Genomic DNA, 25,403 nt, shown 5'->3' on the forward strand with positions numbered 1-25,403 from the left:
TGCAGTCGACCTTCTTTGCATAAAACCCCTCTGATCCTCATGGATAATAAATGGCATAACTCTCTTTATTCTTTAAGCTATACATGCAAGGCCTTAGCATTTGAGCTATAGGAGTAGAAGAAGACATCGTACCACCATTTCGCTTTGACGATATATTCCACGTTTTTTATAAAGTGTCTTGGCTACAGTATATGTTGTATTTTTTGGGGGGGAAAAGAAAAATATCATCTCTCTCTCTCTCGGGTCGCCAAGCCTCGACAGTTCACAGAACATATAGTTAACTTGTCCATTGTTCCTGACTAATAGGATACTAAATACTAATCCTCAAATAGTTTAAAAGTTACAGTTTAAACTCTTGAAACTTTTAAACTAAGAACTAAACTGCTCTCCTACAAAGAACACAAAACCACCCAAACTGTACGGAGCGCGGCGGCCATCCTTATGGGATGTCAAGAAACCCTTCTCACAACATGGCCCGAGATGGTCTGATTCAGTCATGCTGCTCGACAAACATGTCTAAAGCTATTCTCAAGTGCTCCGTGGAAGAGAGTCCCAGCCAAGGTACAGAAGAACTGGATGGCGAACGTGAAGTATTCCTAATCACTGTTGATAGCAAAATGATATAGATGTTTGATTTGTTTGACATTATGTTACATACTAGGGAGGTTTTAACACAACGATGCATAAGAAAAATATTACCGTGGTATTTTCTAGCACATGACCGCGTTTATTATGTCGATTGGGTATCTGTCGTGCATCTAAGATAAGGATGCATTATTTTTTACGAGGCGCGAAAAGACCTTCATAAATAATAGGCTCGTATAAAGGAGATAGTAATATTTTGTTTTCGCCATAACCTTTTAGCCTTGCAAATGAGCTTCTGCGCTCAAAGAACTGACAGCTGCGTTTAGCCTGTAATGTTTAGGACAAATAAACAGTAAGCCTCTGAACTTCATAAAAATCAAAACTCTGGACTAGCAAGCATCTCGCCAGTCTTTGTGTCATTTGGAGTGCGGGTTGACTGGGAATGACTGGCGATGTGCACGAGTGCGTGAACATAAATGATGCATGAGGCACTGAATAAGGCAACTGTATTATGTATGCTCATATATCTGACGATAATAATATGTTGATTTGTTTAGCGCCTTCCCCACCGTTAAGGCGGGCTTAACGCGCTAGGCATGACGGTCCACAGTTCATGGCGATGACAAGACAAGATAGACGTGTAGACAGAATGTGACGGATGGTGCTGATGTTGTGTAGATCATAACAGACAGACTGACAGACAGCTGTAATGTATTTATTATAATAGGCAGACTGACAGACAGCTGTGACTTGTTTATCATAACAGACAGACTGACATGCAGATATCACTTCTTTAGCAAGAGTCATGTCTGCAGTGACAATGAATCCCAGATTCCTGATGAAGGATACAAAGGTAACGAGGTTACGTATTACAATCACTCCGCAGAAGTCTGTTATTGCTCGCCAAGACTAGAGTTGGTCTCGGCTTACAGTCAACCATCCACCTGTACACGTGGATACTGCTAGGCAAAGACCTGCTAGGCAAAGAACACCACTCCATAGGAAGTGCACATGATGTCTTTTAGTTCATGTAAAGCACTACATTCAAACACTAGGTATTGCAGACCTCTAGTTTTCTAACACCCGATACTCGACGACACAAAAAAGGTTTTTCATCACAAGCTTGTCTTCTGACCAAAACACATGATATGGACAAATCTCTCTGCCAAACCATAATACTAGCTAAGAGCGGTGCATTCGTTTATTAAACATTTCAAAATACAAATTACAAAGAACACATAATTTAGAAGTAAATTTTTATTACAAAAAAAAATTGAATAGAATGAACTGTATGTGGCGATTGTCACTAGAAGATCACAATGTAGACTGGTGAAGTACTGTTTGTTCAAACAGAGGTGACGATCTACTTCCTGGCTTTCAATCGTATCCACAGCGTATCCTCGGGCTTCAGAATCGGGCTTTTCGATATCTTAGGTGGATACTGAAACACAGTACAACTCTATTTGAATCAGTGTGATTTGCCTTGCTCTTCATGCTACAAACACTCACATCTTTATTACAATGACTTAAGTACTCCCTTTGTCTATTGTCGAGCTGTCAGAGAAACTTGCAAGGTTTTCTTTCCATTGCCTTCTGTTGTTATTTTTTGGGAACCACAACAGCCTTAATCAACCAAATATAACTGGAATAAGGTACACTGTCACTTCATCTTACTGCATCAGCGCTGAGTAGGGTTGAGAAGTCTAGTTTTGAATTTGTAACTCATCGCAGAGAGTTGTATGTGTGCGTATTTACATACTGCACACAATAGGGCCGTCTTCAAGAATACGTCAGGCCACCTTTTTCAGCATCCTGCTATTTAATACATTTGTTAAACAAAGCCTAGTTTGCATTCTGAATATTACACTTACCTTCCTTTAAAAAAATTAACTACAGCTATTAAATAGAAAACAAAGGAAAGCGGGCCTTTCATAAAGCTTACTCACCGACGCCTTAGGGGAACGAACGGGAGAGAACTGTCGCAGCAAGGCAGCGATGGCCATCTTCATCTCGACTAACACTAGCCTCATCCCAATACAGTTTCTGGGGCCGTAGCCGAACGGCAGGAAGCTGAACGGATGGCGAGAAGCTCTGCCTTCCGGTGTATGCCTGGAAACAAGTTTACACAAAAAACCTGAAACTATACCAGATGAGCTGTACCCGATAGGACAAAACTGTCAACACCTGATGAAGCTGGAAAAAAAATGTGTCTAGTCTTGAAAAAGTTCTTTTCAAGAACATATTTTTCATTGACCATTGTTTCGTTGAAATCGGGCTTCACTAGACGATGTGGCTTGCTTGGCCAGGATAAATGTGTGGAATTGTGGTACTGTACTTTTCTTGCAAAAACAAAGCTTTTCTTTGTCCAGACGTAAAGCAATATTATTTACTTTCATTTTTTGACTATGATCATAAACCTAAGCTGTTTGATCAATGTCTATGGAAAAGATAAAATTGTATCGGCTTCTTTCACCTCAACAATCCTCCGACCGCAATATTTACTTTCTGATATATTTTGATGTCCTTCACACAGATACCTTCGCTGGCTCACCTTTCAGGGTTGAATGTCATTGGATCGGAGCCAGTGCTGTGGGTCGGTGTGAATGGTTAAGGTCGGGAAGAGAATGTGCATTCCCTTTGGGACACGGATGTTGCCAAGGTATGTATCCTCAACGCACTCTCTCTGGAGCCTGGAAACAAAGGGTTAAAGGGATGGCTACACATTTCCATGACAAAGGACTCATACTACGTTAGACATGCTCCTCGTGCAATGTCGCCTGGAAAGTAAATAAATTATTTTTCTTCTTGTTTTGGACAGGTAAGATGTGCGACATTGCTAGAACCATAACAAATAATTGCTTATCATCTTCTAGCAATATCTCACCACTAACTCCAACTACAAAATAATCTTGTGATGGTTGATGATGATGGAGGATTGAGGTAGGATAGATGATTGGATGGATGGATTGATGGATAATTAATTGATGATGATGATGACGCCTCTTCGATCTTTATAACATGAAATTTACTCTAACATGTGTTTCACGAAGGATCGACAAAAAAAAAGCAAAAAAAAAAAAAAAAAAAAAAACGATAAATGATCGATTATAATTCTACCCAAAATCAAACCGCCACAACATTCCTAATTTAAAAAAAAAATTGTGTTCAACATCAAGTGATGCAAAGAAGATAAGATGCTTTAGATAATAACTTACGCGACACCAGGAGGGTACAAGCGCATGGTCTCGTTTAAACACATCTCCAGGTACGTCAGCTCTTGGACAGTCTCATAGTCCACTTCCTTCTGCAACATTAACAGCTTGTGTTGTCACTTTCCATATCCTCTCTCTCTCACACTTACTCACACTAACACACACGCATTCCTTTATCAGCTTGGACAAACATGACTAGGCATACACGAAGCACAAAATCCACGTGTCACAGAGGCCCCACCTTGCCCAGCTTTTCGTCCAGCTCCTCCTGAACCTTCTGCAGACACTCGGGGTGTTCAGCCAGCTCAAACAGCAGGAATGCCATCATCAATGCCGTGTTTTCGTAACCGGCGATGAGAAAGATGAAACTATTGGCCTCGATCTCACTTTCCGTCAGACCTGAGGAACAAAACAGTCATTCGATGTACAACAGATTTCTTCTGTGTCACTCCGACAGTGAAAGGTTGGGTTCGGGGTGGATAGGGTAGAGATGACTAAGACTGCTGCTGTATGTCGTAAAACTGTTGTGAAAGAGGAGACGCTTATATGTTGACTACCAGAGCAATGTATATGAACCTACTTTTTGAAAGTTCATGGCATTTTTTTTATTTATTTTGTTTTTTTTTTTTGCTGCTGGAAAAATGCGCTGAATGGAGAAGCACACAAGCACGACGGGTACATATATAAAATACACATACAGAGAACAGGAGACTCTCAGACTGACCTTTCCGTGTCCACCCTGCAGAAGTTCTCAGTTGCTTCCTGTGGTCAATCTCCGGGTCCACCTCCGTCTCCTTGTCACCTTCGTTCTCCGCCTCCAGCATCAGTTGCAGCATGTCCGGGTACGTCTGCACACGCATGTCACCAAAACTTTCTTCACCTTTGGGTGAGCATGACCCATGTTAATGCTACCGAAACCTCATTCCCATTTGCTTTCATAAATATATCTTTTGCTGCCCCATCCCCCAAGGACGATGACTAGTGTAAAGATGTTGACCATAGGAGACGCCAGACACACATCGACAGACACGCTACGGAACGTTACCTCTGTCCCTTGCCGTCGCTCCTTGATCGCTCTTCGGATGAGGTTCATCAGAGTCGACACATCTTTCTCAGGCGCGATGGCGATACCTACACGTCGCCACAACGGGGTGAGCTTCGGAAAAAAGGCTGCGACATAAATAGAAAAAATGTTGCACAAACCAAACAGCAACTAATGAGCGGATTAACAATTGATACGATACCTCTTGACCCATATGTATGAATATGAACTTATCTACTCACTAAGCACGGTGAACATCCACGTAGGAACGTTTCTGATCCTCTGTATGAGCGCCAAGAACGGGTCTCCCGGCGTCTTGAGAGAATTCACCTCGATGCCGAACGCCCTACCCGCTATAACGTCCATGCTGAATGAGTTGCACAATCTGAAAACACACACACACATGGCTAATGCTTTGTCTGATCTAAGCCAAAACTATGTCAATACTCAAACATTTGTTAGTTAATTCTTTGTACTTTTTGTACAGTGTTTTATTTTCTTCTCAAAGCTGGGCTCCTCCAAAGAACTGTCAATAGTTTTTTCTTACTGCAAGGCATCCACTCTTCACCCGTAACCGCTTTCCTTCCGGCGTTCTCCACGAAGTTGTTACAGCAACGTTTCATGACTGGCATCATCTGCAAATTTTGTTTTTGTCATCAATCATACTGTCATTATTTGACTACAGAGTCACACTGTTGCCATGTAACTTTAAACTCAACGGTTATTCACAATCTTAACATGGACGTGTATTTATGGACTGATGTATGTATGCCGAGACTCACTCTTGGACTTTTGCGAAGTGATCCGCTGTTAGTCTCGGCGAGCCGTAACAAAGAATGTGAATAAACCGGAAGCTATGTCGTCTAATGCCTCACTTTAGTAGTTAATCTAAAATGTGAATAAACCGGAAGCCGAGAACTAACAGCGGAGAACTTCGCAAGAGGCTAATGTTGGTCTTGGAAGGCAGACAGCAATCCAGCTATACACGTCCATGGTCACAGTGTCATCAGGAGAGCGCAGTCTCGTTGTCGTTGCCCTAACTCAGTCACACTTATCATGTACTGTTTCTAAGCGATTTCACAGACGTACTGTATCAATCAACACCAGTTCCCAAACATCCATGACTTACTTTTTTCAGTTTGCTCGTGCTGAAACAAGGGCTGAGCAAACTACGCACGTGCTTCCAGTGATCATCCTGCAGCATCGTCAGCATTTCATTCCAAGGTTTGTAGTCTGACAGCGCTGTGTACTAGACATGGCATCATAAAGATAGATTCTTAGCAGCAAAATTCACAATGCTGTGACAATATGACAATTTGAATGTGTTAAACTGCTCTGATTCACACATACACGCGTGTGCTCGAGTTATCACGCACACTCTTTCTCTTTCTCTCTTACCCCAACTCTCCCTCTCCCTGCTTCGCCATAAACTACTCCCAAAGCCTGCTGACAGTAGACATGGTGTGCCGCACGTCAGAATGGGAACGAGAGGATGGTTGAGTAGCTGGAAGTTTCTAGAAGGTTGAGTGAACTTTAGATGGCCAGTCGGGTGGCCAACAGCTCACTTCCCGGGGAGAGAAGGGGGATGCTGAGACAGGTTGTGAGTAGGGAGCTAAGACTGCCTGCAAAAACAGTTTTTTCTTTTTGTAAAAGTTGAATCCATTGTTTTGAAACTTCGTTTCTTTCCAAGCTTGATGTCCTCCGGTTCTACATCGGTTGTAATGTAAATTTATAACGAACTCATAGTCATTGTGGTGAAGAGGCTGATGGTAGACAGTTGGTGCCTATGTACAAACTTATTCTGCGACAGACTTGTTATTAGAGAAGGAAGGAAAAAAATGTATTTCTTTTCTTGTTTGTGTAATTTGGAGTGAAGAATGAAACATAACGTAATCTAGTCTGTCATTAAATATTGACTGGAGTCTGGACAGGGATAACTGTCTTGTATTTTGTTGAACGCACGTTAATGTCTGACGCATGCGCGAGTGTGATGTACGCATGTGAGTGGCGTGACACCAACATCCGTGTTGAGACATTCGCTATTACTGGAATGGCGTTACTGAACGAGGTGAATTACAGAACAGTGTAACTCATATGCTCCCTGAAATGATCAAGAATAACTTTTCTGGCAAAAAAATAAATAAATAAAAATTGGCATCGGGGTCACGAGATCAAATGTATAATGTGCCTTGAAAGTACTCCGTCGCCTAGGACTAAAAACATTCTTCAATCACCTAGGCTGCGAGCAGCCAAGAAAAAAGATTAAACACACACAAAACGAAAGAAAGAGGACTGACTGACATCATGGAGGGCATCGGTCACAAGAGGACAAGTGCATAAAAACACAGCAAATGTACCTGGCGGTTAGGAAAAGCGTTGAACTTCTTCACCATAATCTCACGCAAAAGCTCCACGTCGGTAACCACCAAGAAAGGGTTGGGTCTGTAGACTCTGCGGATGAAAGCAAATAAAGATTGTGGTCTTCTTCCTATAATAGGATTTGAAAGCACAGAAAATCTGAGCGTCTAAAACTTATCTTTTCAAAACAAAGACTATGTGAATGTCGAGAAAGAAAGGAAGGTAGGGGAAGAGATCACGGAGAGAACCTCTTGAAAATGGGGTGATATACGAAAGGTCATAACGGAGGTCGCGCGGTAGACAAAGCTAGAGAATGTGACATTGGACATAAAAAGGGACTGGAAGAAAAGACTACAAAATAGCTATGAAAAAAAAACCTAGTTCAACTGGGGCCGTAGTTATGGAGCGTGGGTAGGTCGATGCCCTTGGGCAGCATGGGAATCTCAAGGTAACGCGTCTTGTCTCCAAAGTTATGTAAAGCGGTGTACAGACCCCGCACATGCTGATTTACACCTGGAGTCGTAGTTTTAGAGTTGTGGCAAAGATGCCCTGGGGTAAAGAAATGTGAAGTAGTGTCCATAAGGTCTAGCCATCGCATTGTAGCTACGAATACAAGACGCTTTTCCTTGACTTCCAGACTATGTCCTGGGGACAATACTCTGAAGCGAGAATAACTCAGGGGAAAAAGAAAAAAACGATAAAGAAAATAGACAAACCGATTAACGAATAACATTCAGAGTAACAAATAATTAAATAAAAATATGGCGTATTAATAGAGAGAATAATAGAGAGAAGATAGATACATGGATGTATATTGTGGCGGATCGCACACAATAGTGGTAAATGTAACGCTGTCTGAATAGAGTGTTTAATTACTACAGACGTTTGCCAGTGTCGGGTGTAACATTTTAGAACCCATAAGCCAGGCTTAATACCCACTGCTTACGGATGCATTCTGTTTAGTTTTTTTTAATATACATTAAAGCATTTATCCACCAAAGTGTTTATCCGCTTCGAATTTTTTTTTCGGAGTGGGGAGAGGGAGGTAGGGAACTGAACAATAAAAGGAAAATGTCGAAGCAACAGCGTGCCTACAAGGACTAACCGCCGTCGCCCCAGGAGATGACTCCGCCATAGCAGCATCCAACAGCGGGCGGCATCTTTGATCAAAGCGAGTGCATTATGCTAATGAATGTGCATAATAAAGGATAAAGGTTCCTAAACCCTTCCCTGCAGCTTTCATTGCCGACCTCTAATATTCAAGGACAGGTCTGTTGTGCTGTCCTTACACCAGGGTGACGAATGTGTATAAAGAGGTTTAATGTCCTGAAGAACATCCTGTTGGTCTCGTCAAGGTCGGGATGTTGCTGTTTTCATTGTGTGTAGCGGGGTGAGCTGGATGACTCCACTGTTTACCTTTCAACGGGGTGCCAAGCAGGATGGCTGATACTGTTAGGATGTTTGAGTCATGGTTTTCTACATCAGCTCGGACAAACAAACTGATTACGGGAAAAAACCGAAACAAAGGGTACAAGCTGTCTAAGCTGTGTTTTAATTTCTTTCCATCCTCCTGCCCTGACTACTTGGTGCGGCCTGGTGGTGCGGCGGCTAGCGCCTGTCGCCAATACAATGTGTAAAAGATTGGCTGTCCTGGGTTCAGCTCTCGTTTCGGGCTCGCTGTTCTTTCTCTGCATGTGGCATCTGTTTACATGACTGGCTGCCTTGCCGTGATATAGTCTTAGTTGCTGGCTTGGCGCAAAACGCTGATCCTCCCCTACTCCTTCGACTATTCTGAGCTTCTCTTCCCTTACATCCCAGCCAACCAACTTTGCTCTTTGTCTGATGACTGTGTGCTAGATATCGCTATAACCCGAACAATTACGAAAGGTCATAGAAGTTTCATTGCAAAACAGTGAAACTTTTCTTACCCCTTCCATATCCGCCACCTACCCACCATCGAATCCTTTGAAGAATACATCCGTTCCATGACCATTATTCCTAACAACAATCCACATACTGCTAGTCCGCCTTCTAACCCTTTGGTTGTTTTTTTTTTCCCTCTATTAACTAGTGGGTACGCCTGCTTGCCTTCCCCTAAATCACAAAACTCTCAATCCTACTGTTATGTTTCCCCGGATCTTCTTTGCGTCTTTTATGTTTGTATTTTATTACTTGTCTGCACGTTGTGTGATCTTCCGTCCTCCTATGCTGTCCACTTCTTAAGCGCTGAGAGCGTGCTCTTTCGGTGAGTATAATCATGCGCCCGCTTATCTATAAATCACATGCTTGTTTTTTTTTATTATTATTATTATTCTCTCTCGGTCTGATAAGGCACTGCTTACCCATAGACATTTCCATATTCCTTTTGCCAGTCCGCTACAAAGGGCACTGTTGTCACCTGAAATAAAAACATTCTTTAAATACCCGAGACTTTAGTTTTAATCACAGCTTTAATATACTTGTGACATTTTAAAGACATGCTCTGTGAAAACGGAATAAGCCAGGGTTGGGCAAAGTTTTCTTTTTGCAGGCCGGTCTCAAAATTCTAAGATGTGCGGTGGACCGGTAAAATACCAAAACCCAGGCCAGGTGACTACACAACATACTTAGTAATAATGGAATGGACAAGAAATGAGTAATTAATAGAGTTCACTTACCGAATTGTGCAAAGTGAAGCTCTTTGAATTCGCTCACAACAGAAATTGAAAACCAGCCTTTCCTTCGAAGGCACCCTCCCCCAAAGCTCTTTAACGATCACATCAGACATGCCCACCATGTTATTTATCTTTGTATTTTATCTGTGTTATAATGTTACGGATTACTAACGCTTTTATACGATAAATTAAATTTTAATGATATTAACCTAGACTGAAAAGTATATGATGAATCCTCTAAACTGACTGAAATCTTATACATATACACAGGGCCGTGTTTAGGGGCAGTCGGACGAGGCATCTGCCTAGGGCCCCGCGCTTCAAGGGGCCCCGCGCTTTTGATTGATATGGTAACTAGGCATATGGAGTACTGTACTAGATGTCAGCCGTATCACATTCTCGCTGACGCGCTTGGAGACAGAAGGCTGCTGGACACCGAGGATTTATCGCGCATGAACGTTCGTGCATTGAGCTATTGCTGGATTTATGTGCCACTAGGGCGGGGGGAGGGGGCAAGTTGGAACTGAGTGAAGAGGTAGGTATAAGGTATGTTACTGAGGTGTGGCCAGTCTGTGAATTGAGCGGATTGGGCCCCGCCCCTGGCTTTTGGCACTGTCAATGATAAAAGACGAGATATCCCTGAGGAAAAAAGTGACTTTAGATCCCAACTAAAACCGTGTGATCGTGGCGTAAGGGCCCCGCACATGCCCTTTGCCTAGGGCCCCGCGGGGGCTAAGAACGGGCCTGCATATACATGCGCACGCATGGGTAATATAATCGTTGTGCATGAGACCATCCTAAATGAAAAAAAAAATAAGTGGACAAAAGAACGCAATAAGAAGACAATACCTTTTTAAGAATCTCATCCAAATTTCCGAAGAAGAAACTAGGCTTTGGACCTCTGATGCCCATTTTCTGAAAGGTCTGGTGAAGACGCTTTTGTGATATCCTGAGCATTAAAAATGTATTTTCAGCTTGAGTAAGTAAATAAAGATGTAATACAGAGATTTATGCTGATAATAGTTAAGCAAAATATTCTTTTAGAACATTGTACTTGAAATAATTCTAGAAAACATTATTTACTGACGAAAAAAACTGTATGATCCTACACTTATCGCGCAGAATAAATACAAAACCAGACCATAGTTCTATGTAAAACAATCATTCACTTACCAGTACGTGCAATAAAAAAGTATCAGCACGGAGAAAACCAATCCACTAACTACTGAAACCCATCCCAGACAGTCCATCGTTTAGTCTGTATGGCACCACCTGGCTGTTAAGGCAACATTTAAAAAAATCTTTAAAACAAATAAAACTTTTAACATTTTATCAATGGTAATAAGCACCGAAACTGACCTAGTAACTCATTTTCTCAGTTTTCTGTGCTCTAAAGTCATTTTTATAAGACTTGTGATCTTTTATCTCGAAAGTACAATTTTACATAACATGATTAAATATTATGAATATTTATATGTATTGTTTGTTTAAAAATCATCATAATCAATACGAAAACTTGAAACGTATTCAAAAATAGTATTTTAATAAAAATTAAATGATTAAATTTACAATAACTACAGGCCTTTTCACGCAGATTTTAACTGCCCTATGCTCTGTGGAATCAAAGTTTTACACTAATTTGTAGAAGGTACTTTTTAAGTAAAATCTTTAAAGCAAAACCTATAAAATGGTAATATTTTGCAGGGTGTTAGGACTACCTCACTAAGCATCACAACTAGGCCACTCGACGATGTGTAATTAATGTTCAACAAAAATAGCATTGAGGCTTGGCACAGTTACATAGTTACAGACTAAATCATTTTTAGCTATGGAGTTTTCTCAGCTGAGCATTTTGAGTTAATAAAACCAGTATAATAAGAGTGTCACCTAGGAAAGCAGTGTTCTCAAACTTCACCAAAGTGCTAGCTGAGACGCGGCTCGACCAACTTCCGGTCCCAAACGCTAGCTGTCTCACTCCGCCGCAGGACCTCAAGCTCGCGACACAGCGTCTACTGTTCATGCGTGTGTGACACAATTACATGTAGTAGGTTTTATAGATACCGACTGACCTACCTACGACTTGCAGGTGCGTTGTGCAATCTAATTATGCAAGATTTATCTAGGTGACTTTAATTTGTTTCTTGTATTGTCCTTGACTCTGATACGTACAATGTCTTGCACGATCACTGAGACAACTTGATGAGAGAGGATACTCCTGATGTAGCTCTAACTCAAGGGGCTGGTAGCAGAGTACATGTAGACGAATACGACAGTATAATTAATGTTATAGTGATCATAAATTTTAAGTAAACAAGACAGTTCATTTCAGCATTACTCCTGTGTTCATACAGACGCGCGCACTCGCACATCTGCACACGTGTAGGTACATACATGCACATAAGTCGTTAATTTATTATATTAGCAGTACAAACCTGAAGCCTAATGTATGATGATGATAATTATTGGGGTTGCAACATCCCAAGTAATACATACTGTAGATTGTAAAGGTTCAGGGTCCTCTGACGTACCTGTCCAGGTAGGGATGGCTGGTTTTACTGGCCAGCTTGTGCATATGCTTAACGAAGATAGTCAGCATGACCAAGAGTTGTTTCTTTCTTCTCCTTTTATTCTTATAATGCTGTGTCGCAGGTTGGTTATGAACAGCCACGTGGCTTACGATGAGTACAAGAGATTTCTAAAATACTTTCCTCACAAAAATTGCAAAAATCGACAATGTAACTTAGAATCAATTCAAACATGACAATACAAGCACAATTATTTCTAGTAAATCTCAAACAACCAGAAAGAATTATGACAATATCAACGAATGTTTACTGCTGACATGTGTCATGGAAACGGAAAGACTTTACCTTTCACAGTAAAATTGTACAATACCGACTGGGTAGGCACGAACAGATTTGGCAACAATGAAGTGTGTATCTACAATATGACATTTAGAGGGCCATCCATGGGGAAGATAGCAATAGGCATCACTAGCAAGGCTGCACATTGTGAGCCTCTGATCTAATGTCTTACAAACAATTACTCAAAAGACAATTATTGTGCAGCTTTTGGTATTGGTATCTCAGTCACAACTAAAAACTTGACACATCGTTAATTTGTATACTGACAGATAAACCTAAGCCAACCCTTGGTTTCAATCTTTACCAGCTGTGAAACTTGTTATAGCGCTACGTTCAACAACTTTTAAACACTATGAAGGGCTGCATAAAGTTAATTCCGACAGGAAAAATAGCTCAAGGCCTAAAACTGATGACAGGTAAAGGTAAAATAAATGAAACAACCGAGACGATGTTAAACTACAAGTAGGTTACATTAGTATATATCGCGAGCAACGTGTCTGTAGTTTAGGGGTTACGAACAACTTCTTTAGTTTGATATGTAGTGCGTTCAAAACTTGGGAGGATTTGGGACAAAGCAAGTGTCCGTTCAAAAACAAAAGGACAATATTTTGAGAAAATTCGCCCTCTGTGACCAAAGCTATTTTATTAGATGTATCTTTTATCCAAAGCATTTTGCTTACTTTTTATTTTATGAATAGGTAAACACACACCCTTTCCATACCGATAACAAGTTTTTAAGGGTGGTCCATGTAGGTTTATTATGTTTATCACAATATAATTGTTATTGTATGCACTGGATCAGTGATGTCACGGGCTGTTAGTCGTTGCGTCCTACTGTCTGTAAACATCTGTTGGTCTTTACTCTTGCTTTATATCGTCGGTTTCTTCATCAGAGCTTTCCTCAGTCTGTCGCTCATCGCTGACAGAGGTCAATGGGTTGTCGGTTTCTTCATCAGAGCTTTCATCAGTCTGTCGCTCATCGCAGACAGAGGTCAAGGGGTTGTCGATTTCTTCATCAGAGCTTTCCTCAATCTGTTGCTCATCGCTGACAGAGGTCAAGGGGTTGTCGAACACCGCAAGCTCTACATCTTTACTGACGATCCGCTCTGAGTCCGTATTTTCATTCCCCTTCTCTCTGGAGACATGGCACAGAACGATGATTTTGTACAAAAGAAGGCAGATGACCACGATGTTTTTGGCGACGAAGAAGATCATACTGTGGGTGATGATCTTGTAGACAACAACGGCGTACATCCGCAAGACTAGAAATGGACCGTCCTAGTGGGTACAAAACATATTGTCAACTCTACAAATTTACTTCCTAATGTGTATACAACATATTGTGAACACTATACATGGGCCGTCCTAGTGTAATATTTTCGAAAATAAAAACATCACTTTCATATAAGAAGAGTTTTACCTAATACTACCATAAAACCTAATAACTATTCTTCAACGATTTTTAGTTAGTACAGACATTTGTACAAGAACTTTAGTAACTGTTCATAGCCCCATTATAATTTTGTGGAAGGTTTACGCAACTTTAGAGTGGGTCAAGGGTCGAGGGTTACCTGCATGAAGAGGGAGACGAGAGTAGCGGCCAGCTCCTGCTTGGTATCGGAGGTATCGGGGGCTGCTGAAACATTTGCTACACCTTGTGCTCGCTGTGGATGGTGGACTGTGTAGAAGGTGAGCGAGAACTGCAACACACTCCACGACCACACGGCCAGCAGTGTGTATGTCATGTTCATGTCCGCACGGATATTGTCCGACTCAAACAGCGAGAATATGTCCTGAGGGTAGAGCCAAGGACTGCGGTTGAACATTGCAGTGAGAAACAGAAAGAAAAATAGCCGACAGAAAAAGAAGATAGAAATACAGAACCACAAAAAGAAAGACCAGACTGGAGAAGACAAACAAGAAAGCAAGAAACAATTAAACAACTTTAGCAACGGAAAGAAAGAAACACACAAACAAAAAGAATGTGGTAAGAGAGGCAATTTGAAATTAATAGAAATCAACTATTAAATAAACACATCAACAAAACTAGTCATAAGGCCCGAAAAGAGGAAGTAAAGAGTAAACATTTGTGTTGAAAACTAGGGTGCAGACATCTATTTACCCATGAATTTATTCTTCTGTTTCCCTTTGGTGATGCCAGCCGGATCCCGAGCAAGTGGGCCTCCCATTAGGCCTACCTTCCAGCATCAGTCGTTGGAAGGTCATGGGGACACTTATCAGGATCGCTGTTGGGGTCGGTCGTGTGCCGCCCTGGACGCCTAGCCACTTCTTCAATTTTGCTATCCAAATTTTTGGTGGTAGTCCTGGAGTGAATACCCATGATGAACCTCCGGAACCGTCGCACAACGGCTTGATGGTTTTTGACGATCACGGCAGGAATAACAATACAAAGTGCTTTCGATGCTTCGTAATTGGAATGAGTACACTTTTAACAACTATCTGTTGGAGGGAAAGTCTAGTGTCAGCAGCAACTTGATTTTCCAGGACTAACAGCGTATATGAAAAATGTTGCTATGACAAACTCTTAAATGGATCTTATGAGCCCGTTAATTACACGACAGCTGACCGCGCGACATGGAACCACGCAACACAACCCTTGCACGAACCGCGAACGGTTCACACATGACAGACTGCACCACATCCAGAAAGGTTACTTAGTACCCTACCAGAGAATCAAAGGGTACATGTTACCTTTGACTTTTCTTTGATTGCCCGCTGTGTCACAGTTCTACCGTCACTAAGGGCAAATGGCTTCACCTCTTGTAGGTATCGCAAGGACTATCGGCTATGGAAGAATTCCCTGACAAATAAGCGGGATGTTAGCGCAGCGTCAGAGCGAGAGCTTCCCCTGAGATAACGCCGGAAATGACACTACACCCGGGGTGTACGCTTTCATCGACTAAACCTTCAGTCAAGGTATTTGTAGGCATGTGCACATCGTCCTGTTGCCTTGCTTGCAATCTTGGAAAAGATACAAACCTGACAGAAAATCAAAGTATGAAAGCACCTGCTAAGGTGCACACTCTTTGAAAGACTTTCCCTGCAACGGAAGAACCGACACCAGTTCCCATGTGCATGGCATCGACTTTCTCGTGAACAAGAATGGAGGATGATAAGCAGTACTCAGCTACCCTCATCTCAAGCAGGTTGATCTCATCTCAATCAGGCTGATCTCTATTCGGGTCACTGTGACCATCCTTCAGGTTACGCTCCCAATTTTACACACAGTGACCAATAAATATGTTCTTTAAAGGTCACCAAAAAAACGATGAACGACCTGGTACCATGAATGTCACCTGAGCATTATACCTGGCAGACATTCTGGCTAAGGCACTTATCATGATTCCTGAACATTCGTCCCATCAAGTGGTTGAGTGCACGAGGCGTGCTGGTGGCTACACTCGACTCACCATTATGTCCGAGGCCATGCCGAGAAAGGCGAAGAGGAGTTGGGAGAGCTCTTCTCTGTTCAAGTGTCCGCGCGGCAAAATCCAGCGGCTAAGGGTCATCAGGTACAGCAGCATCTCCTCAGCCACCAGCGCCCAGGTGTCCGAGCTCAGCAACAGCGGAATGTTCAGCTGTCGACATCAGTAATGATAAGTTACAACTGCGTCCTACGAACATGTGTCCCTCTGTTACAGTTCTTTCATCTTTTCCTCAAAACTGGTTGCCCCTTAATACGTTGTATAATAACGAAGATTTATATAGCGCCTTTCCACAAATTTTTGCTCAGAGCGAATGACACACAGTAAGAGACAGAATGTGTGTGTGAGTGTGTGTGTGTGTGAGTTGGGGTGCGTGCGTGCATACTTGCGTGCACGAGAACGAGGATGATGCACAAAATTGAAGACAGATGTGAGAGGTAATGACAGATGCTAACCCCAGGGATCGGGATGCCATCCAGAGACGTGACGTTTGCTGTCAGGTACGTTTCTGTCCTTTTGATCTCCAGCAGCCAGATTCCGGGTACCGTAGCACCCGAGTAGAAGAGGAAACACAGAGAGACCCTGAAGAGAAACACGCCAAGTGTCTCGTCTTTGCTGAGCAATACATTGAGAGTTCTTTATACTCACGATTATTAAAGAGATAAATATTCCGCAGTCTAAGATGCTAAGGAAGGCTTTATACAATGAGCTCCATTAAACTGAACAGATGACGATGCTGTCGAGGCAAAAGAAGAACTAGACTGCCATGAAATAGTTAAGTTGATTGGAGGACCGCAATCAAACAGCGATTCAAGGAGATCAAGCAATGGACGAATAAGAAAAACAAGTTGTTGTCCTTGCACGATATGCGATGCTCTCCTCTGCATGTCATTCGGTTCATGAACCACTCACCACTTCCACTCTATTCCTTTCCATTTGCATATATTCAAGACGGTCTCGAGCAGGAAGGGCACGATTGCGCATGCCAGGAGCCACCGCATCTCACCCCAGGCCACGGACACCCGCCACAAGACCAGCAAGAAGTGTAAGAAGAGGAGCAGCCTCACCATCAGCGCTTGGATCCGGTTGACAACCACATTCTCGGTCATGGCGATGTCTCTAGAGTCACGCAATAATCATTGTTTGCTCAGCTGTAACTTGAACACGTGACATGAACACTACATGTGAGTGATTATTTTGATATGACTATATAACTATAATGAGCTGTCAGTCTCGTTAGGGAACATCATCTCAAGACTACCTGCTACTATAATGTCCTGTAGAACTCATTGAATCCATAGGTGAAAGTGATAATGACACCGCATTTCGAGCGTTAGACACACAAATAAAAACTAAAATCCCTGACCTGTACTTTCTTTTATATGTTCTGTCCAAATAACTGTGTAGAATAAATAAAGTCACATAATCCTGCTTCTACTCTGAACAGAATTTACTCAAGTCAAAATACTTTTTTTTCATAATAGTACGTGAACATTTTCTGGTCTCTTGACAGCATAAAAATGTCTGTGACTGTGATATATATATATAGTGCATATTTTATAGATTACACAGTCATAAAAGACTAAACCAAACTCTTTTCGCTCATTCCTTCTTTCTTGCTGTCAACATGGGAGTCATGCTTCCTACATAATCGCTTTGTAAGATCAGAGCATCTTCTTTAGGCGTTTGTTTTCAATTGTCTTAATTATTTTTCTTCTCCATCAGGAATCATACTCCACTCCTCATGTCCATAAAGGAAATTGTACAGTCGCTAGGTATTTGCTTCTGCTGTTTTGGAAAAAAGACATTGTAAGTGTTGGTCTCCATCCGATCGGCGGATATATCCGAGTGCACTCACACTAATATCCTCAAACAGTGTAGACAAATGGAATAAACAGATCTGTTGTCATCCACAACTATCCACTTTCTTCAAGCTTCGTAACAGCTAATCTTTTATCTATTCATTTAAGCTTTCTCCATCATGAGCATCACAAGACAACAAGAAAAATAATAACTGCATGTTATAGTAAAAATAGTGAGCGCCAAGCATATGTTTGTTGAATGCCTTGTAATTCTCCAGCTCTTCCTTTGACCACCATGATCATTGACCGAACAATGAAAGTTACTCGAATTCAGTCTGTTTATGCATAGCTCTCTAAATTCTCTATAAAATATTCTTTAAAATCCTTCTTAAAGAATAAAATTATACTCTGTAGGCAAAAATTGCATGAAAGCACAACATACCTGCAATGCGCTAGGTGAGATAAAAATGTCTCATCACACTGTGCAGAGTGCAATACGAGACAGCCCTTGAGATATGACAGAAGATAAAATGGAAACTGCAAAGTGTTTGATATCTGTTTGAGATGCAATGAGTAAATGAGTGAATAGGTGGGTGAGTGGGTGCATGAGTGTGCGCAGATACATGCGTCCGACAAATGTCCTTGTATTTCTCGTTATTAGACGATTACTACTGTACTATCTTTTTGTTTCACAGACCCTCAGTCCCCCTGTTCCCCCGAGCTTACAAAATACATTTCAAGCGATTTAACTAGACTGACAAAGTGTACATATCTGGTTTTGTAGTCGTATTGAGAATGCAGATGTTAACATTAGATCATCGTCAAAAAGAAAAGTGAATAATAATCTCCGTTAGCTAATTGTTTGTACCATGTTTGCTGCCGTTGTATTAAATATCCAAAATAGAATTGGACTCACTAACAATCTCGTTTTCATTTCACGACATTAAAAGTGTGTTCTGTTGAAACTTTAAATACTTGAGTGTACAACATAATGAATTACATGTAACGTGTTTGACCCTTTCTTTTGTATTCCTCCCCTTATTAGTACATGATACAACAGGTTCCAATCTACCAAGTTATATCCCATGTGAAGCTCAATATATGCAATAAAACTCTGGCTTTCTTTGAGCAATACGTTTCCACTGGTTCATTGATATTATCAATCGAAGAGTTTTGACATTTTTTAACTAAAACTTTATCTGACATTAAAATTTACTTAAATTAATCAATGTTTTCGAGATTAGATATATAAGCAGTAAACAGAATGAAAGTTAGAGGTGTCACCACAATTTTGAGATCATTGAAGGCCACCTTTATGTTAAATTAAAATAATAACTGCGCATCATTTTGATATAAAAGGTAAAAAGGTAAAGGTCATCTCCAACATTTTTCAGATCGTTGGGAGGTCAGAGGCCTCGACACATCACTTTTCGTGAGGTTGGTGCTCATCTCCTCTTCTTGCTGCCTCACCTTCTACAACCCTTTCTGGAGTCAAGCGACCATTCCCGCTCGTTGGGTCGACTGGCTGGAGTTTGCTGCGATGTCAAAACAGTTTTAGAACTAAGAGAGAGACAGACAGAGAGACGTGGAGAGAAATATAGTAAAAAGCGAAATAAGAGGGAAACAGGGTACAAATAGTTTCTGTGGGAAGTGATGTGCTAGTAACGTGTGTTTGATGAATAAATTATGTTTAGTAATTAAATATTTCAGGATGCGTGTCCTTGAATACTCCAATACATTTGTTGTACTGTTTTGCATACTTTTTGTTATACAATCTGTTTAAAAGCCGGTATAACGGCACAAATATACATTTCCTACATCGCAACACGTCCATCCGTTTTCACAATCACTAAAGAGTTATCACTTGTGAAACACCTGTGAGGAGTGATAATGAGATAAAAGCATACCATCTACCTGTTTTGGTTTTTTTATTTTATCATTTCATCACAAGATGTTACGTGACATCTCACCTACCTTATCAGTGATGACGTATACTCCCCCACTGACATAAATCTCTGGTACTAGGCATGCTGAGTAGACGGAGGTGTCATACCTGAACCGCTCCTTGAGGCTGTTTACATTCTCGACTTCACCTCCACCAGTGAAGAAACGCGTACAACAAACTGCTCATTAGTGTTCCTGCACAGGACTCTATTGTAGTTGTAAACAAATACCTCATTGCAGTTAATTGTAACTTTAAACATGTTGTTTATGCACGAGATCTACAAATTCAGACAGAAATGCCAATAAACGTTAAACAATTCCAGTCGGTTACTCTTCTAGGTTCCCGTTAATCTGCGTCCTGCTAATCCAGAGAACACGTGTCGATTCTTAGTGAACACACACCGCACACTACACATGTTCGTGCATTCATCTACCAGCTGTATACACGATTGTTTCTCACAACGTTCAGAGCCCTCCATTCTTGTTGACAAACTTACGGAAACAAAATCGTTGATTCCCTCGTCCTTTGTAAAGAAGCTGAGTGAATGAGCCACGTGAAGGTGTACTAAAAGATTTTTTTTGCTGTTGTTGTTGTTGTTGCTTATTTACTTTTTAGACAGTTGATAATTTAATATTTGTGTGTTCAAAGGTACGTTCGAACATTTGAACGTGTTTCTGGCTGTTTGACATTCACTAAAAGGAACTGCACTTTTAGTGTCATAATTTAATTTGTGTAAGTTACATTGTCAATGAAGTTTTTGTGAGAAAATTGTTGTACAAACCTTCTTTAAAGATAATAAACATGTAGCTATTCATAACTAGCCAACATCATGGAGATAGAGGAACGAAGGAAAACAACTAACTCTTAGTAATTTTCTACCTTTTCATAAAGTAACCAGCCACCTCTACCTGGACAGGTGCGTCAGAAAAAACCAGACTGCAATGGTTCATCTCACTGCCCACTGCTTCTCACACCATTCTCACACCGGCGTCAGAGGTTGTGAAGTTGTCCATCAGATTCTTGTCTTAACAAATGTGCCAACTGAACAGAGCAAATATGTTTAAGTTGACTCAGATTTTAAGTAATTTACGTGTTGGTCACTGATGGTGGTGACGTGAGTGGTGGTCGCTGATGGTGGTGGCGTGGAAGTTGGTCACTGATGGTGGTGACGTAGGTGTTGGCCCCTGAGAGCCTTTACATGAGTGGTTCAGATGAAACTGGAGGGCACGACACAGCGAGATGAACACTGTGTTGATCACGTGGCATCATATGACTTCATTATAGTGTTTTTCTTTCTGTTTGTCAGTCTGTCAGTCTTTAGCACCAAACGTATATGTCAGAGTAAAGAGAGAGAAAGAGAACATTGTCTGCACATCACACAACTGTCGTGTAGTCAGTGCCAGTCGTCAAGGGATAGAACCACTGAAATCGTCTAAGCGAAGCGGGGTAGGTGTTGATGAAAATAGCCACGTGACACAATGGCGTCCTTGTCCACAGAACTGAGAGTTTGGACGTCCCTTGACCTTCAGCCGACTGATAGACAACGAGGCCTTGTCATCCTCATCATCAACAGAATGTAAGTGAAGGCTGAAGTGTTGAGGACACTCCAGTCTGAAGAAGATTTGTATAGACACTGACACGAGGTCATGTCAGTGACGAGCAGGTCTCTTCACTGTTTGCAGCTTTGAACCACAGCTACTCACACGTATGGACAACCAGCGACAAAGTGTAAACTGTACGTATGTACAAGTGTAAGTGATTTCACAGCCCATGACAAAATGTAAATTTTATAAAATGTACGAATGTAAGAGCATGCATATTTGTATTCGTGTGCTTGTGCATGCGTTAAGGTGCGTGCATGCGCCACACTGACGTCGTGCCGAAAGTGTCTTGCAATGTTCTTGTTTCCTTTCGTCACTTCTCACACCCGCACAGACGCACACAACAAGGGCCATTGGTCAACCACTCACCTACCATCCTTTAATCCAGACCTGGGCAAAGGCCGGCCCGCGGGCCGGATCCGGCCCGCCTCCTGTCTCTGACCGGCCCGCCCGCTGGCCCGCCCTCCAGTATATATACTATACATACAGTATTGGTAAAACTGAGTTAACTATATTAGTCCGGCCCTCTAAAACTATCCCAATTTCTCATGCGGCCCCTTGGAAAAATTAATTGCCCACCCCTGCTTTAATCCAATCAACAAGTAGTCAGGAAGGATAAGAGGCAGGCACCACCCCTACTGACCCTTTGTCCCACCTACGGGTGGTGAGTGGACAGACCACTAACCCTCCCCTACTGTCCTGGCAGACAGGTGTGGGAGACCCCTGTTGTGTTAATCTCTTCCTAGACATCATCTCTGCTAGCCAACTGGCCACGCTTGACCTTCTGTCTATCTCATACAACACCTCTACGATGGCACATAAGCTCCACTTTCTTGCGTAAGTGGTCTCTCGCTTGTCAACAAACCACACTAACCCTTCATTGTGTGTGATGTTACGTCCCTTCCAATGTCACCACCTGACCCCGTCCATGACCTGACAGTAGTCTGCAAGTGTGCATGTCACCTCTTTTGCGGTCTTAATAACCCTCGGAGCAACATTTTGCACCTTTAGTCACTCTTTTAGTAAGACTTTTCTCAGCGTGCTTCAGAACTAAATACATGACCAAACATCGCCCAGCCCTCTCCGCTGCTAATTCATGCAAGGGAAGTCACACCGTAATTTTTTCCCACTGCATTGAAGAGTTACCTCCCATAAACAACTCTATCTGCTGGCCGCAAAATATTAAAATAAAGATGCTCGGGAGAGTGGCAAAGGAAGCATACGACAAATTTGGTTACAAATGGACTAAAAATATAAATTTGCAAAGCACTCGAGCAGAACTCGATACGCTCGATCTGAGGCTTTTCTTTTCTGTAAAGGAAATTGTTTCAAGAATTTTTGGAGCCTTACGGCAGATTTTGATATTCTGTACCATCATACTGTAGACACAGACAGAACTATTGAATGAAGTTTAATAATTTTATTCTGCCCTTCATGATAGTAAATTTATCATTCGACTAAAAATATTTGGAACATCAACAGCCCTCGCTGAAGGGCTCCCGGTAGTGTAGTGGTTATTACTTCACATTACACCTTTCGTTCAAATTAATAAAAAAGATCAGTCTGCGCCTGATATATTAGTACTCTATAATAGTGTATAAAGCAACGAATACAGTCCTAGAAAACTAAATAGCAGACAAACCCTTCGAAGAAACCGATTAACCGACGAGTAAAAGTAAAATGTAACTTATTACATAAGTTGTATGCTTTATTTTCTATATTTGTATGGCTAACATTTCACTGAACTGCATCACAACATGTCTTCAACCCGCGAGTTTTCCATAATGGCCATAAAAGACATAGATCAAGATTGCATATAGATACTGCATTTTACACTGTCTGAGCAAGCCTCATCTGTGAGAAGCTAAGTTGCTTCTCATGTAAAGCTGGAGATCACCACAGCGGTAGGAAAATGTCTTGTGGGTAGCGTGTACCTTGGTTGAGCAAACAGATTTTGCCATAGAATATCTGTGATTTGGGCAGAAGACAAGTTGCAGATGAAAAACAATTTGTGCCGTGGAGCGACATGTACGCAAAAACCCTGAAGGATTTCATATCATGCATTTGGTTGTGGACCACATATTTCCCTATAAATATGGACATTTGAAGAGGTGAAAGTATAACAACTGTCGGTCTGTTGACGAAAACGATAAAAGGGTGTTAAGGAAAATGTGCTTGCAGCTGCTTTAATGCCGTATGCGTTTTGAATGTTCATGAATTATGTGTTATTTTGTACGGCAATTTCACGCTTTCATTGTTAATATGCATTTGTTGACTCAACCCAGCTTATTCCCTTGTCAGCAAACACCCCGCCCACATGATCCCACGACAAAAAAAAAAAGAGGGGTGAGTGGCTTGCTGAGCTAGAGTTGTGGAGTGCGTAAAGTTCAGAGACTTCTTGTTTATTTGCCTTTAAACACAAGCTGTAACAGTTGCCATGCAGGTTTTACGTGGCTGTCAATTCTCGGAGGATACAAGCACATCTGCAAGGATGATAAAAATAAAAGAGGTTTTTTTTTGCATACCTTTTGCCTTTTTTTTTCTACACGCCGTTTCTCTTTGTTAAGAAATATACTCTTACCTAAGATGTACGATAGAAACTGTTTCTGAAAAGTCTCGGATAAAGATAGTTACGTTGAAAAATAAAAACTGCAAAGAGAGACAAACTAAACAATTAATCAAATTGGAAAACATGTCATGAGCAGCTTTCATTCCTGGAAGTCAAGATTCTTCTCAAACAACCGACAAATGTGTAGGTTTGTGATGAAATTTGAATATTCAATCTGTTCACAGCCGTGTGAAGAGGAGGAATTCAAGAAAGCTGACAACAACAAGAAACGTCCTTTTAAAGATTTTGTTTAAAAGAAGCAGATCACTGTCCTTAAAAACATGGGTCATACTGTAACGGACAGAACATTGATGCTGAAGATATAGAACTTATTCTCCCTCAAACCTTTCTGACAGAAGTTTACCAGAGGCAACAGCAAATAAAGGCATGTAACAACATGAATATTGTTTGCTTAGAAATGTAATTGAATTTACTGAAATCCTAATGCGGTAGAAGAAAGCGTCTGTTTCATTTTGTTTTGTAAAATAGATAAGCTGCACAACGGCAATTTTTAGCTGCACACACATTTTCTTCCAAACAAAATTTCTCCGTTCATTATGGCAAAACTACAACGAATGTAACTTTAGACAGGAAGTAGGGGGCACTCGATACACTTGAATTTTATTGTCGCTCGCCACAAGTCTGTTGCATCCTGCTCAGACTGACGATATTTGAAGAATCTCGGCCCCAAACGACCATAAAAGCATTAAGGGAAGACATTTATCAATTTTAGAGTCATTGCCCTACTGCTTGATGTAACCCTTGGCAACCCTCGTGAAGCAGTTGCATAAAACAATCTTTGAAGATCTTGTACACCGGAAATGGATATGTTCAAAGCATGGAATCGACTAGCAAAAATGTTTTTAAAAGTTTAAAACATTGTGTTTGAAAAGTTGTTTCTTTTTATGAAATAGGGCTTCATTACAGTCCTTAGACACTTGAGTCAAACAGTGCTGAAGGCAGTTGAACAGGGTTTGGTGGGGTAGACACAGAGATAATTCTCCCACGAATCTTCGACATTGAACAGCATAGAGGTTTACATGGGGAAACAGCACAGGGTCATAAATTTTTAAGCTTTCAGCGTTTTCCGCTTATATTACTTGGGTGATGTCTTATCACATGGGCTTGTGTTACAAGTATATTGTATTTCGTTATATGGCAAAACATGATAAAATGACTATGACAAGCATATTATCATGATCTGTGCCCAATGGGGCCCTTGAGAATCTTGCTGACATCAGAAAACGTTAAGATTCTCATAAAATTCAAATTCTAAAGACCCCTGT

General features: G+C 41.3%; 2 protein-coding genes and 1 long non-coding RNA gene across 3 annotated transcripts; all 3 read right to left on the minus strand.

Moving 5' to 3' along the window:
• Positions 1 to 1,827: 1,827 nt before the first annotated feature.
• LOC112560077 (cytochrome P450 3A21-like) lies at positions 1,828 to 9,595 on the minus strand. The gene is made up of 12 exons (XM_025231650.1): positions 9,540 to 9,595; positions 7,197 to 7,290; positions 5,969 to 6,088; positions 5,387 to 5,474; positions 5,082 to 5,224; positions 4,843 to 4,967; positions 4,522 to 4,645; positions 4,039 to 4,196; positions 3,801 to 3,889; positions 3,137 to 3,275; positions 2,532 to 2,694; positions 1,828 to 2,026 (listed from the first exon to the last, which is right to left on the minus strand). The coding sequence occupies exons 5-10, from the start codon at positions 5,203 to 5,205 to the stop codon at positions 3,140 to 3,142; spliced, it is 756 nt and encodes a 251-aa protein (XP_025087435.1). The 5' UTR covers positions 5,206 to 5,224; positions 5,387 to 5,474; positions 5,969 to 6,088; positions 7,197 to 7,290; positions 9,540 to 9,595; the 3' UTR covers positions 1,828 to 2,026; positions 2,532 to 2,694; positions 3,137 to 3,139.
• A 1,112-nt stretch (positions 9,596 to 10,707) lies between these two features.
• On the minus strand, positions 10,708 to 11,857 carry LOC112560080. The gene is made up of 3 exons (XR_003098470.1): positions 11,739 to 11,857; positions 11,025 to 11,127; positions 10,708 to 10,800 (listed from the first exon to the last, which is right to left on the minus strand). It is a non-coding gene; the product is annotated as an uncharacterized LOC112560080 (long non-coding RNA).
• Positions 11,858 to 13,459: 1,602 nt separating this feature from the next.
• Positions 13,460 to 18,503, minus strand: LOC112560076 (transmembrane protein 26-like). The gene is made up of 6 exons (XM_025231649.1): positions 18,406 to 18,503; positions 17,074 to 17,280; positions 16,617 to 16,743; positions 16,147 to 16,314; positions 14,287 to 14,508; positions 13,460 to 13,993 (listed from the first exon to the last, which is right to left on the minus strand). The coding sequence occupies exons 2-6, from the start codon at positions 17,268 to 17,270 to the stop codon at positions 13,574 to 13,576; spliced, it is 1,134 nt and encodes a 377-aa protein (XP_025087434.1). The 5' UTR covers positions 17,271 to 17,280; positions 18,406 to 18,503; the 3' UTR covers positions 13,460 to 13,573.
• Between the last annotated feature and the right edge of the window lie 6,900 nt (positions 18,504 to 25,403).

This window comes from Pomacea canaliculata, linkage group LG3 (assembly GCF_003073045.1).
Source record: "Pomacea canaliculata isolate SZHN2017 linkage group LG3, ASM307304v1, whole genome shotgun sequence".
NCBI lineage: Eukaryota > Metazoa > Mollusca > Gastropoda > Architaenioglossa > Ampullariidae > Pomacea > Pomacea canaliculata.

Bases quoted from the DNA above. Each gene is read 5' to 3' on its own strand.
- LOC112560076 (XM_025231649.1), bottom strand. From the start codon at position 17,270: ATGACCGAGAATGTGGTTGTCAACCGGATCCAAGCGCTGATGGTGAGG. The intron at 16,744-17,073 runs GTGAGTGGTTCA...GTTTCTCTTCAG, and splicing joins AAAGGAATAGAGTGGAAGTG to GGTCTCTCTGTGTTTCCTCT. The intron at 16,315-16,616 runs GTTAGCATCTGT...TGATGTCGACAG, and splicing joins ATGGCATCCCGATCCCTGGG to CTGAACATTCCGCTGTTGCT.
- LOC112560077 (XM_025231650.1), bottom strand. From the start codon at position 5,205: ATGGACGTTATAGCGGGTAGGGCGTTCGGCATCGAGGTGAATTCTCTC. The intron at 4,197-4,521 runs GTCAGTCTGAGA...TTTGTTCCTCAG, and splicing joins TGCAGGGTGGACACGGAAAG to GTCTGACGGAAAGTGAGATC. The intron at 3,276-3,800 runs GTAAGTTATTAT...CTTTGTTTCCAG, and splicing joins TTGTACCCTCCTGGTGTCGC to GCTCCAGAGAGAGTGCGTTG.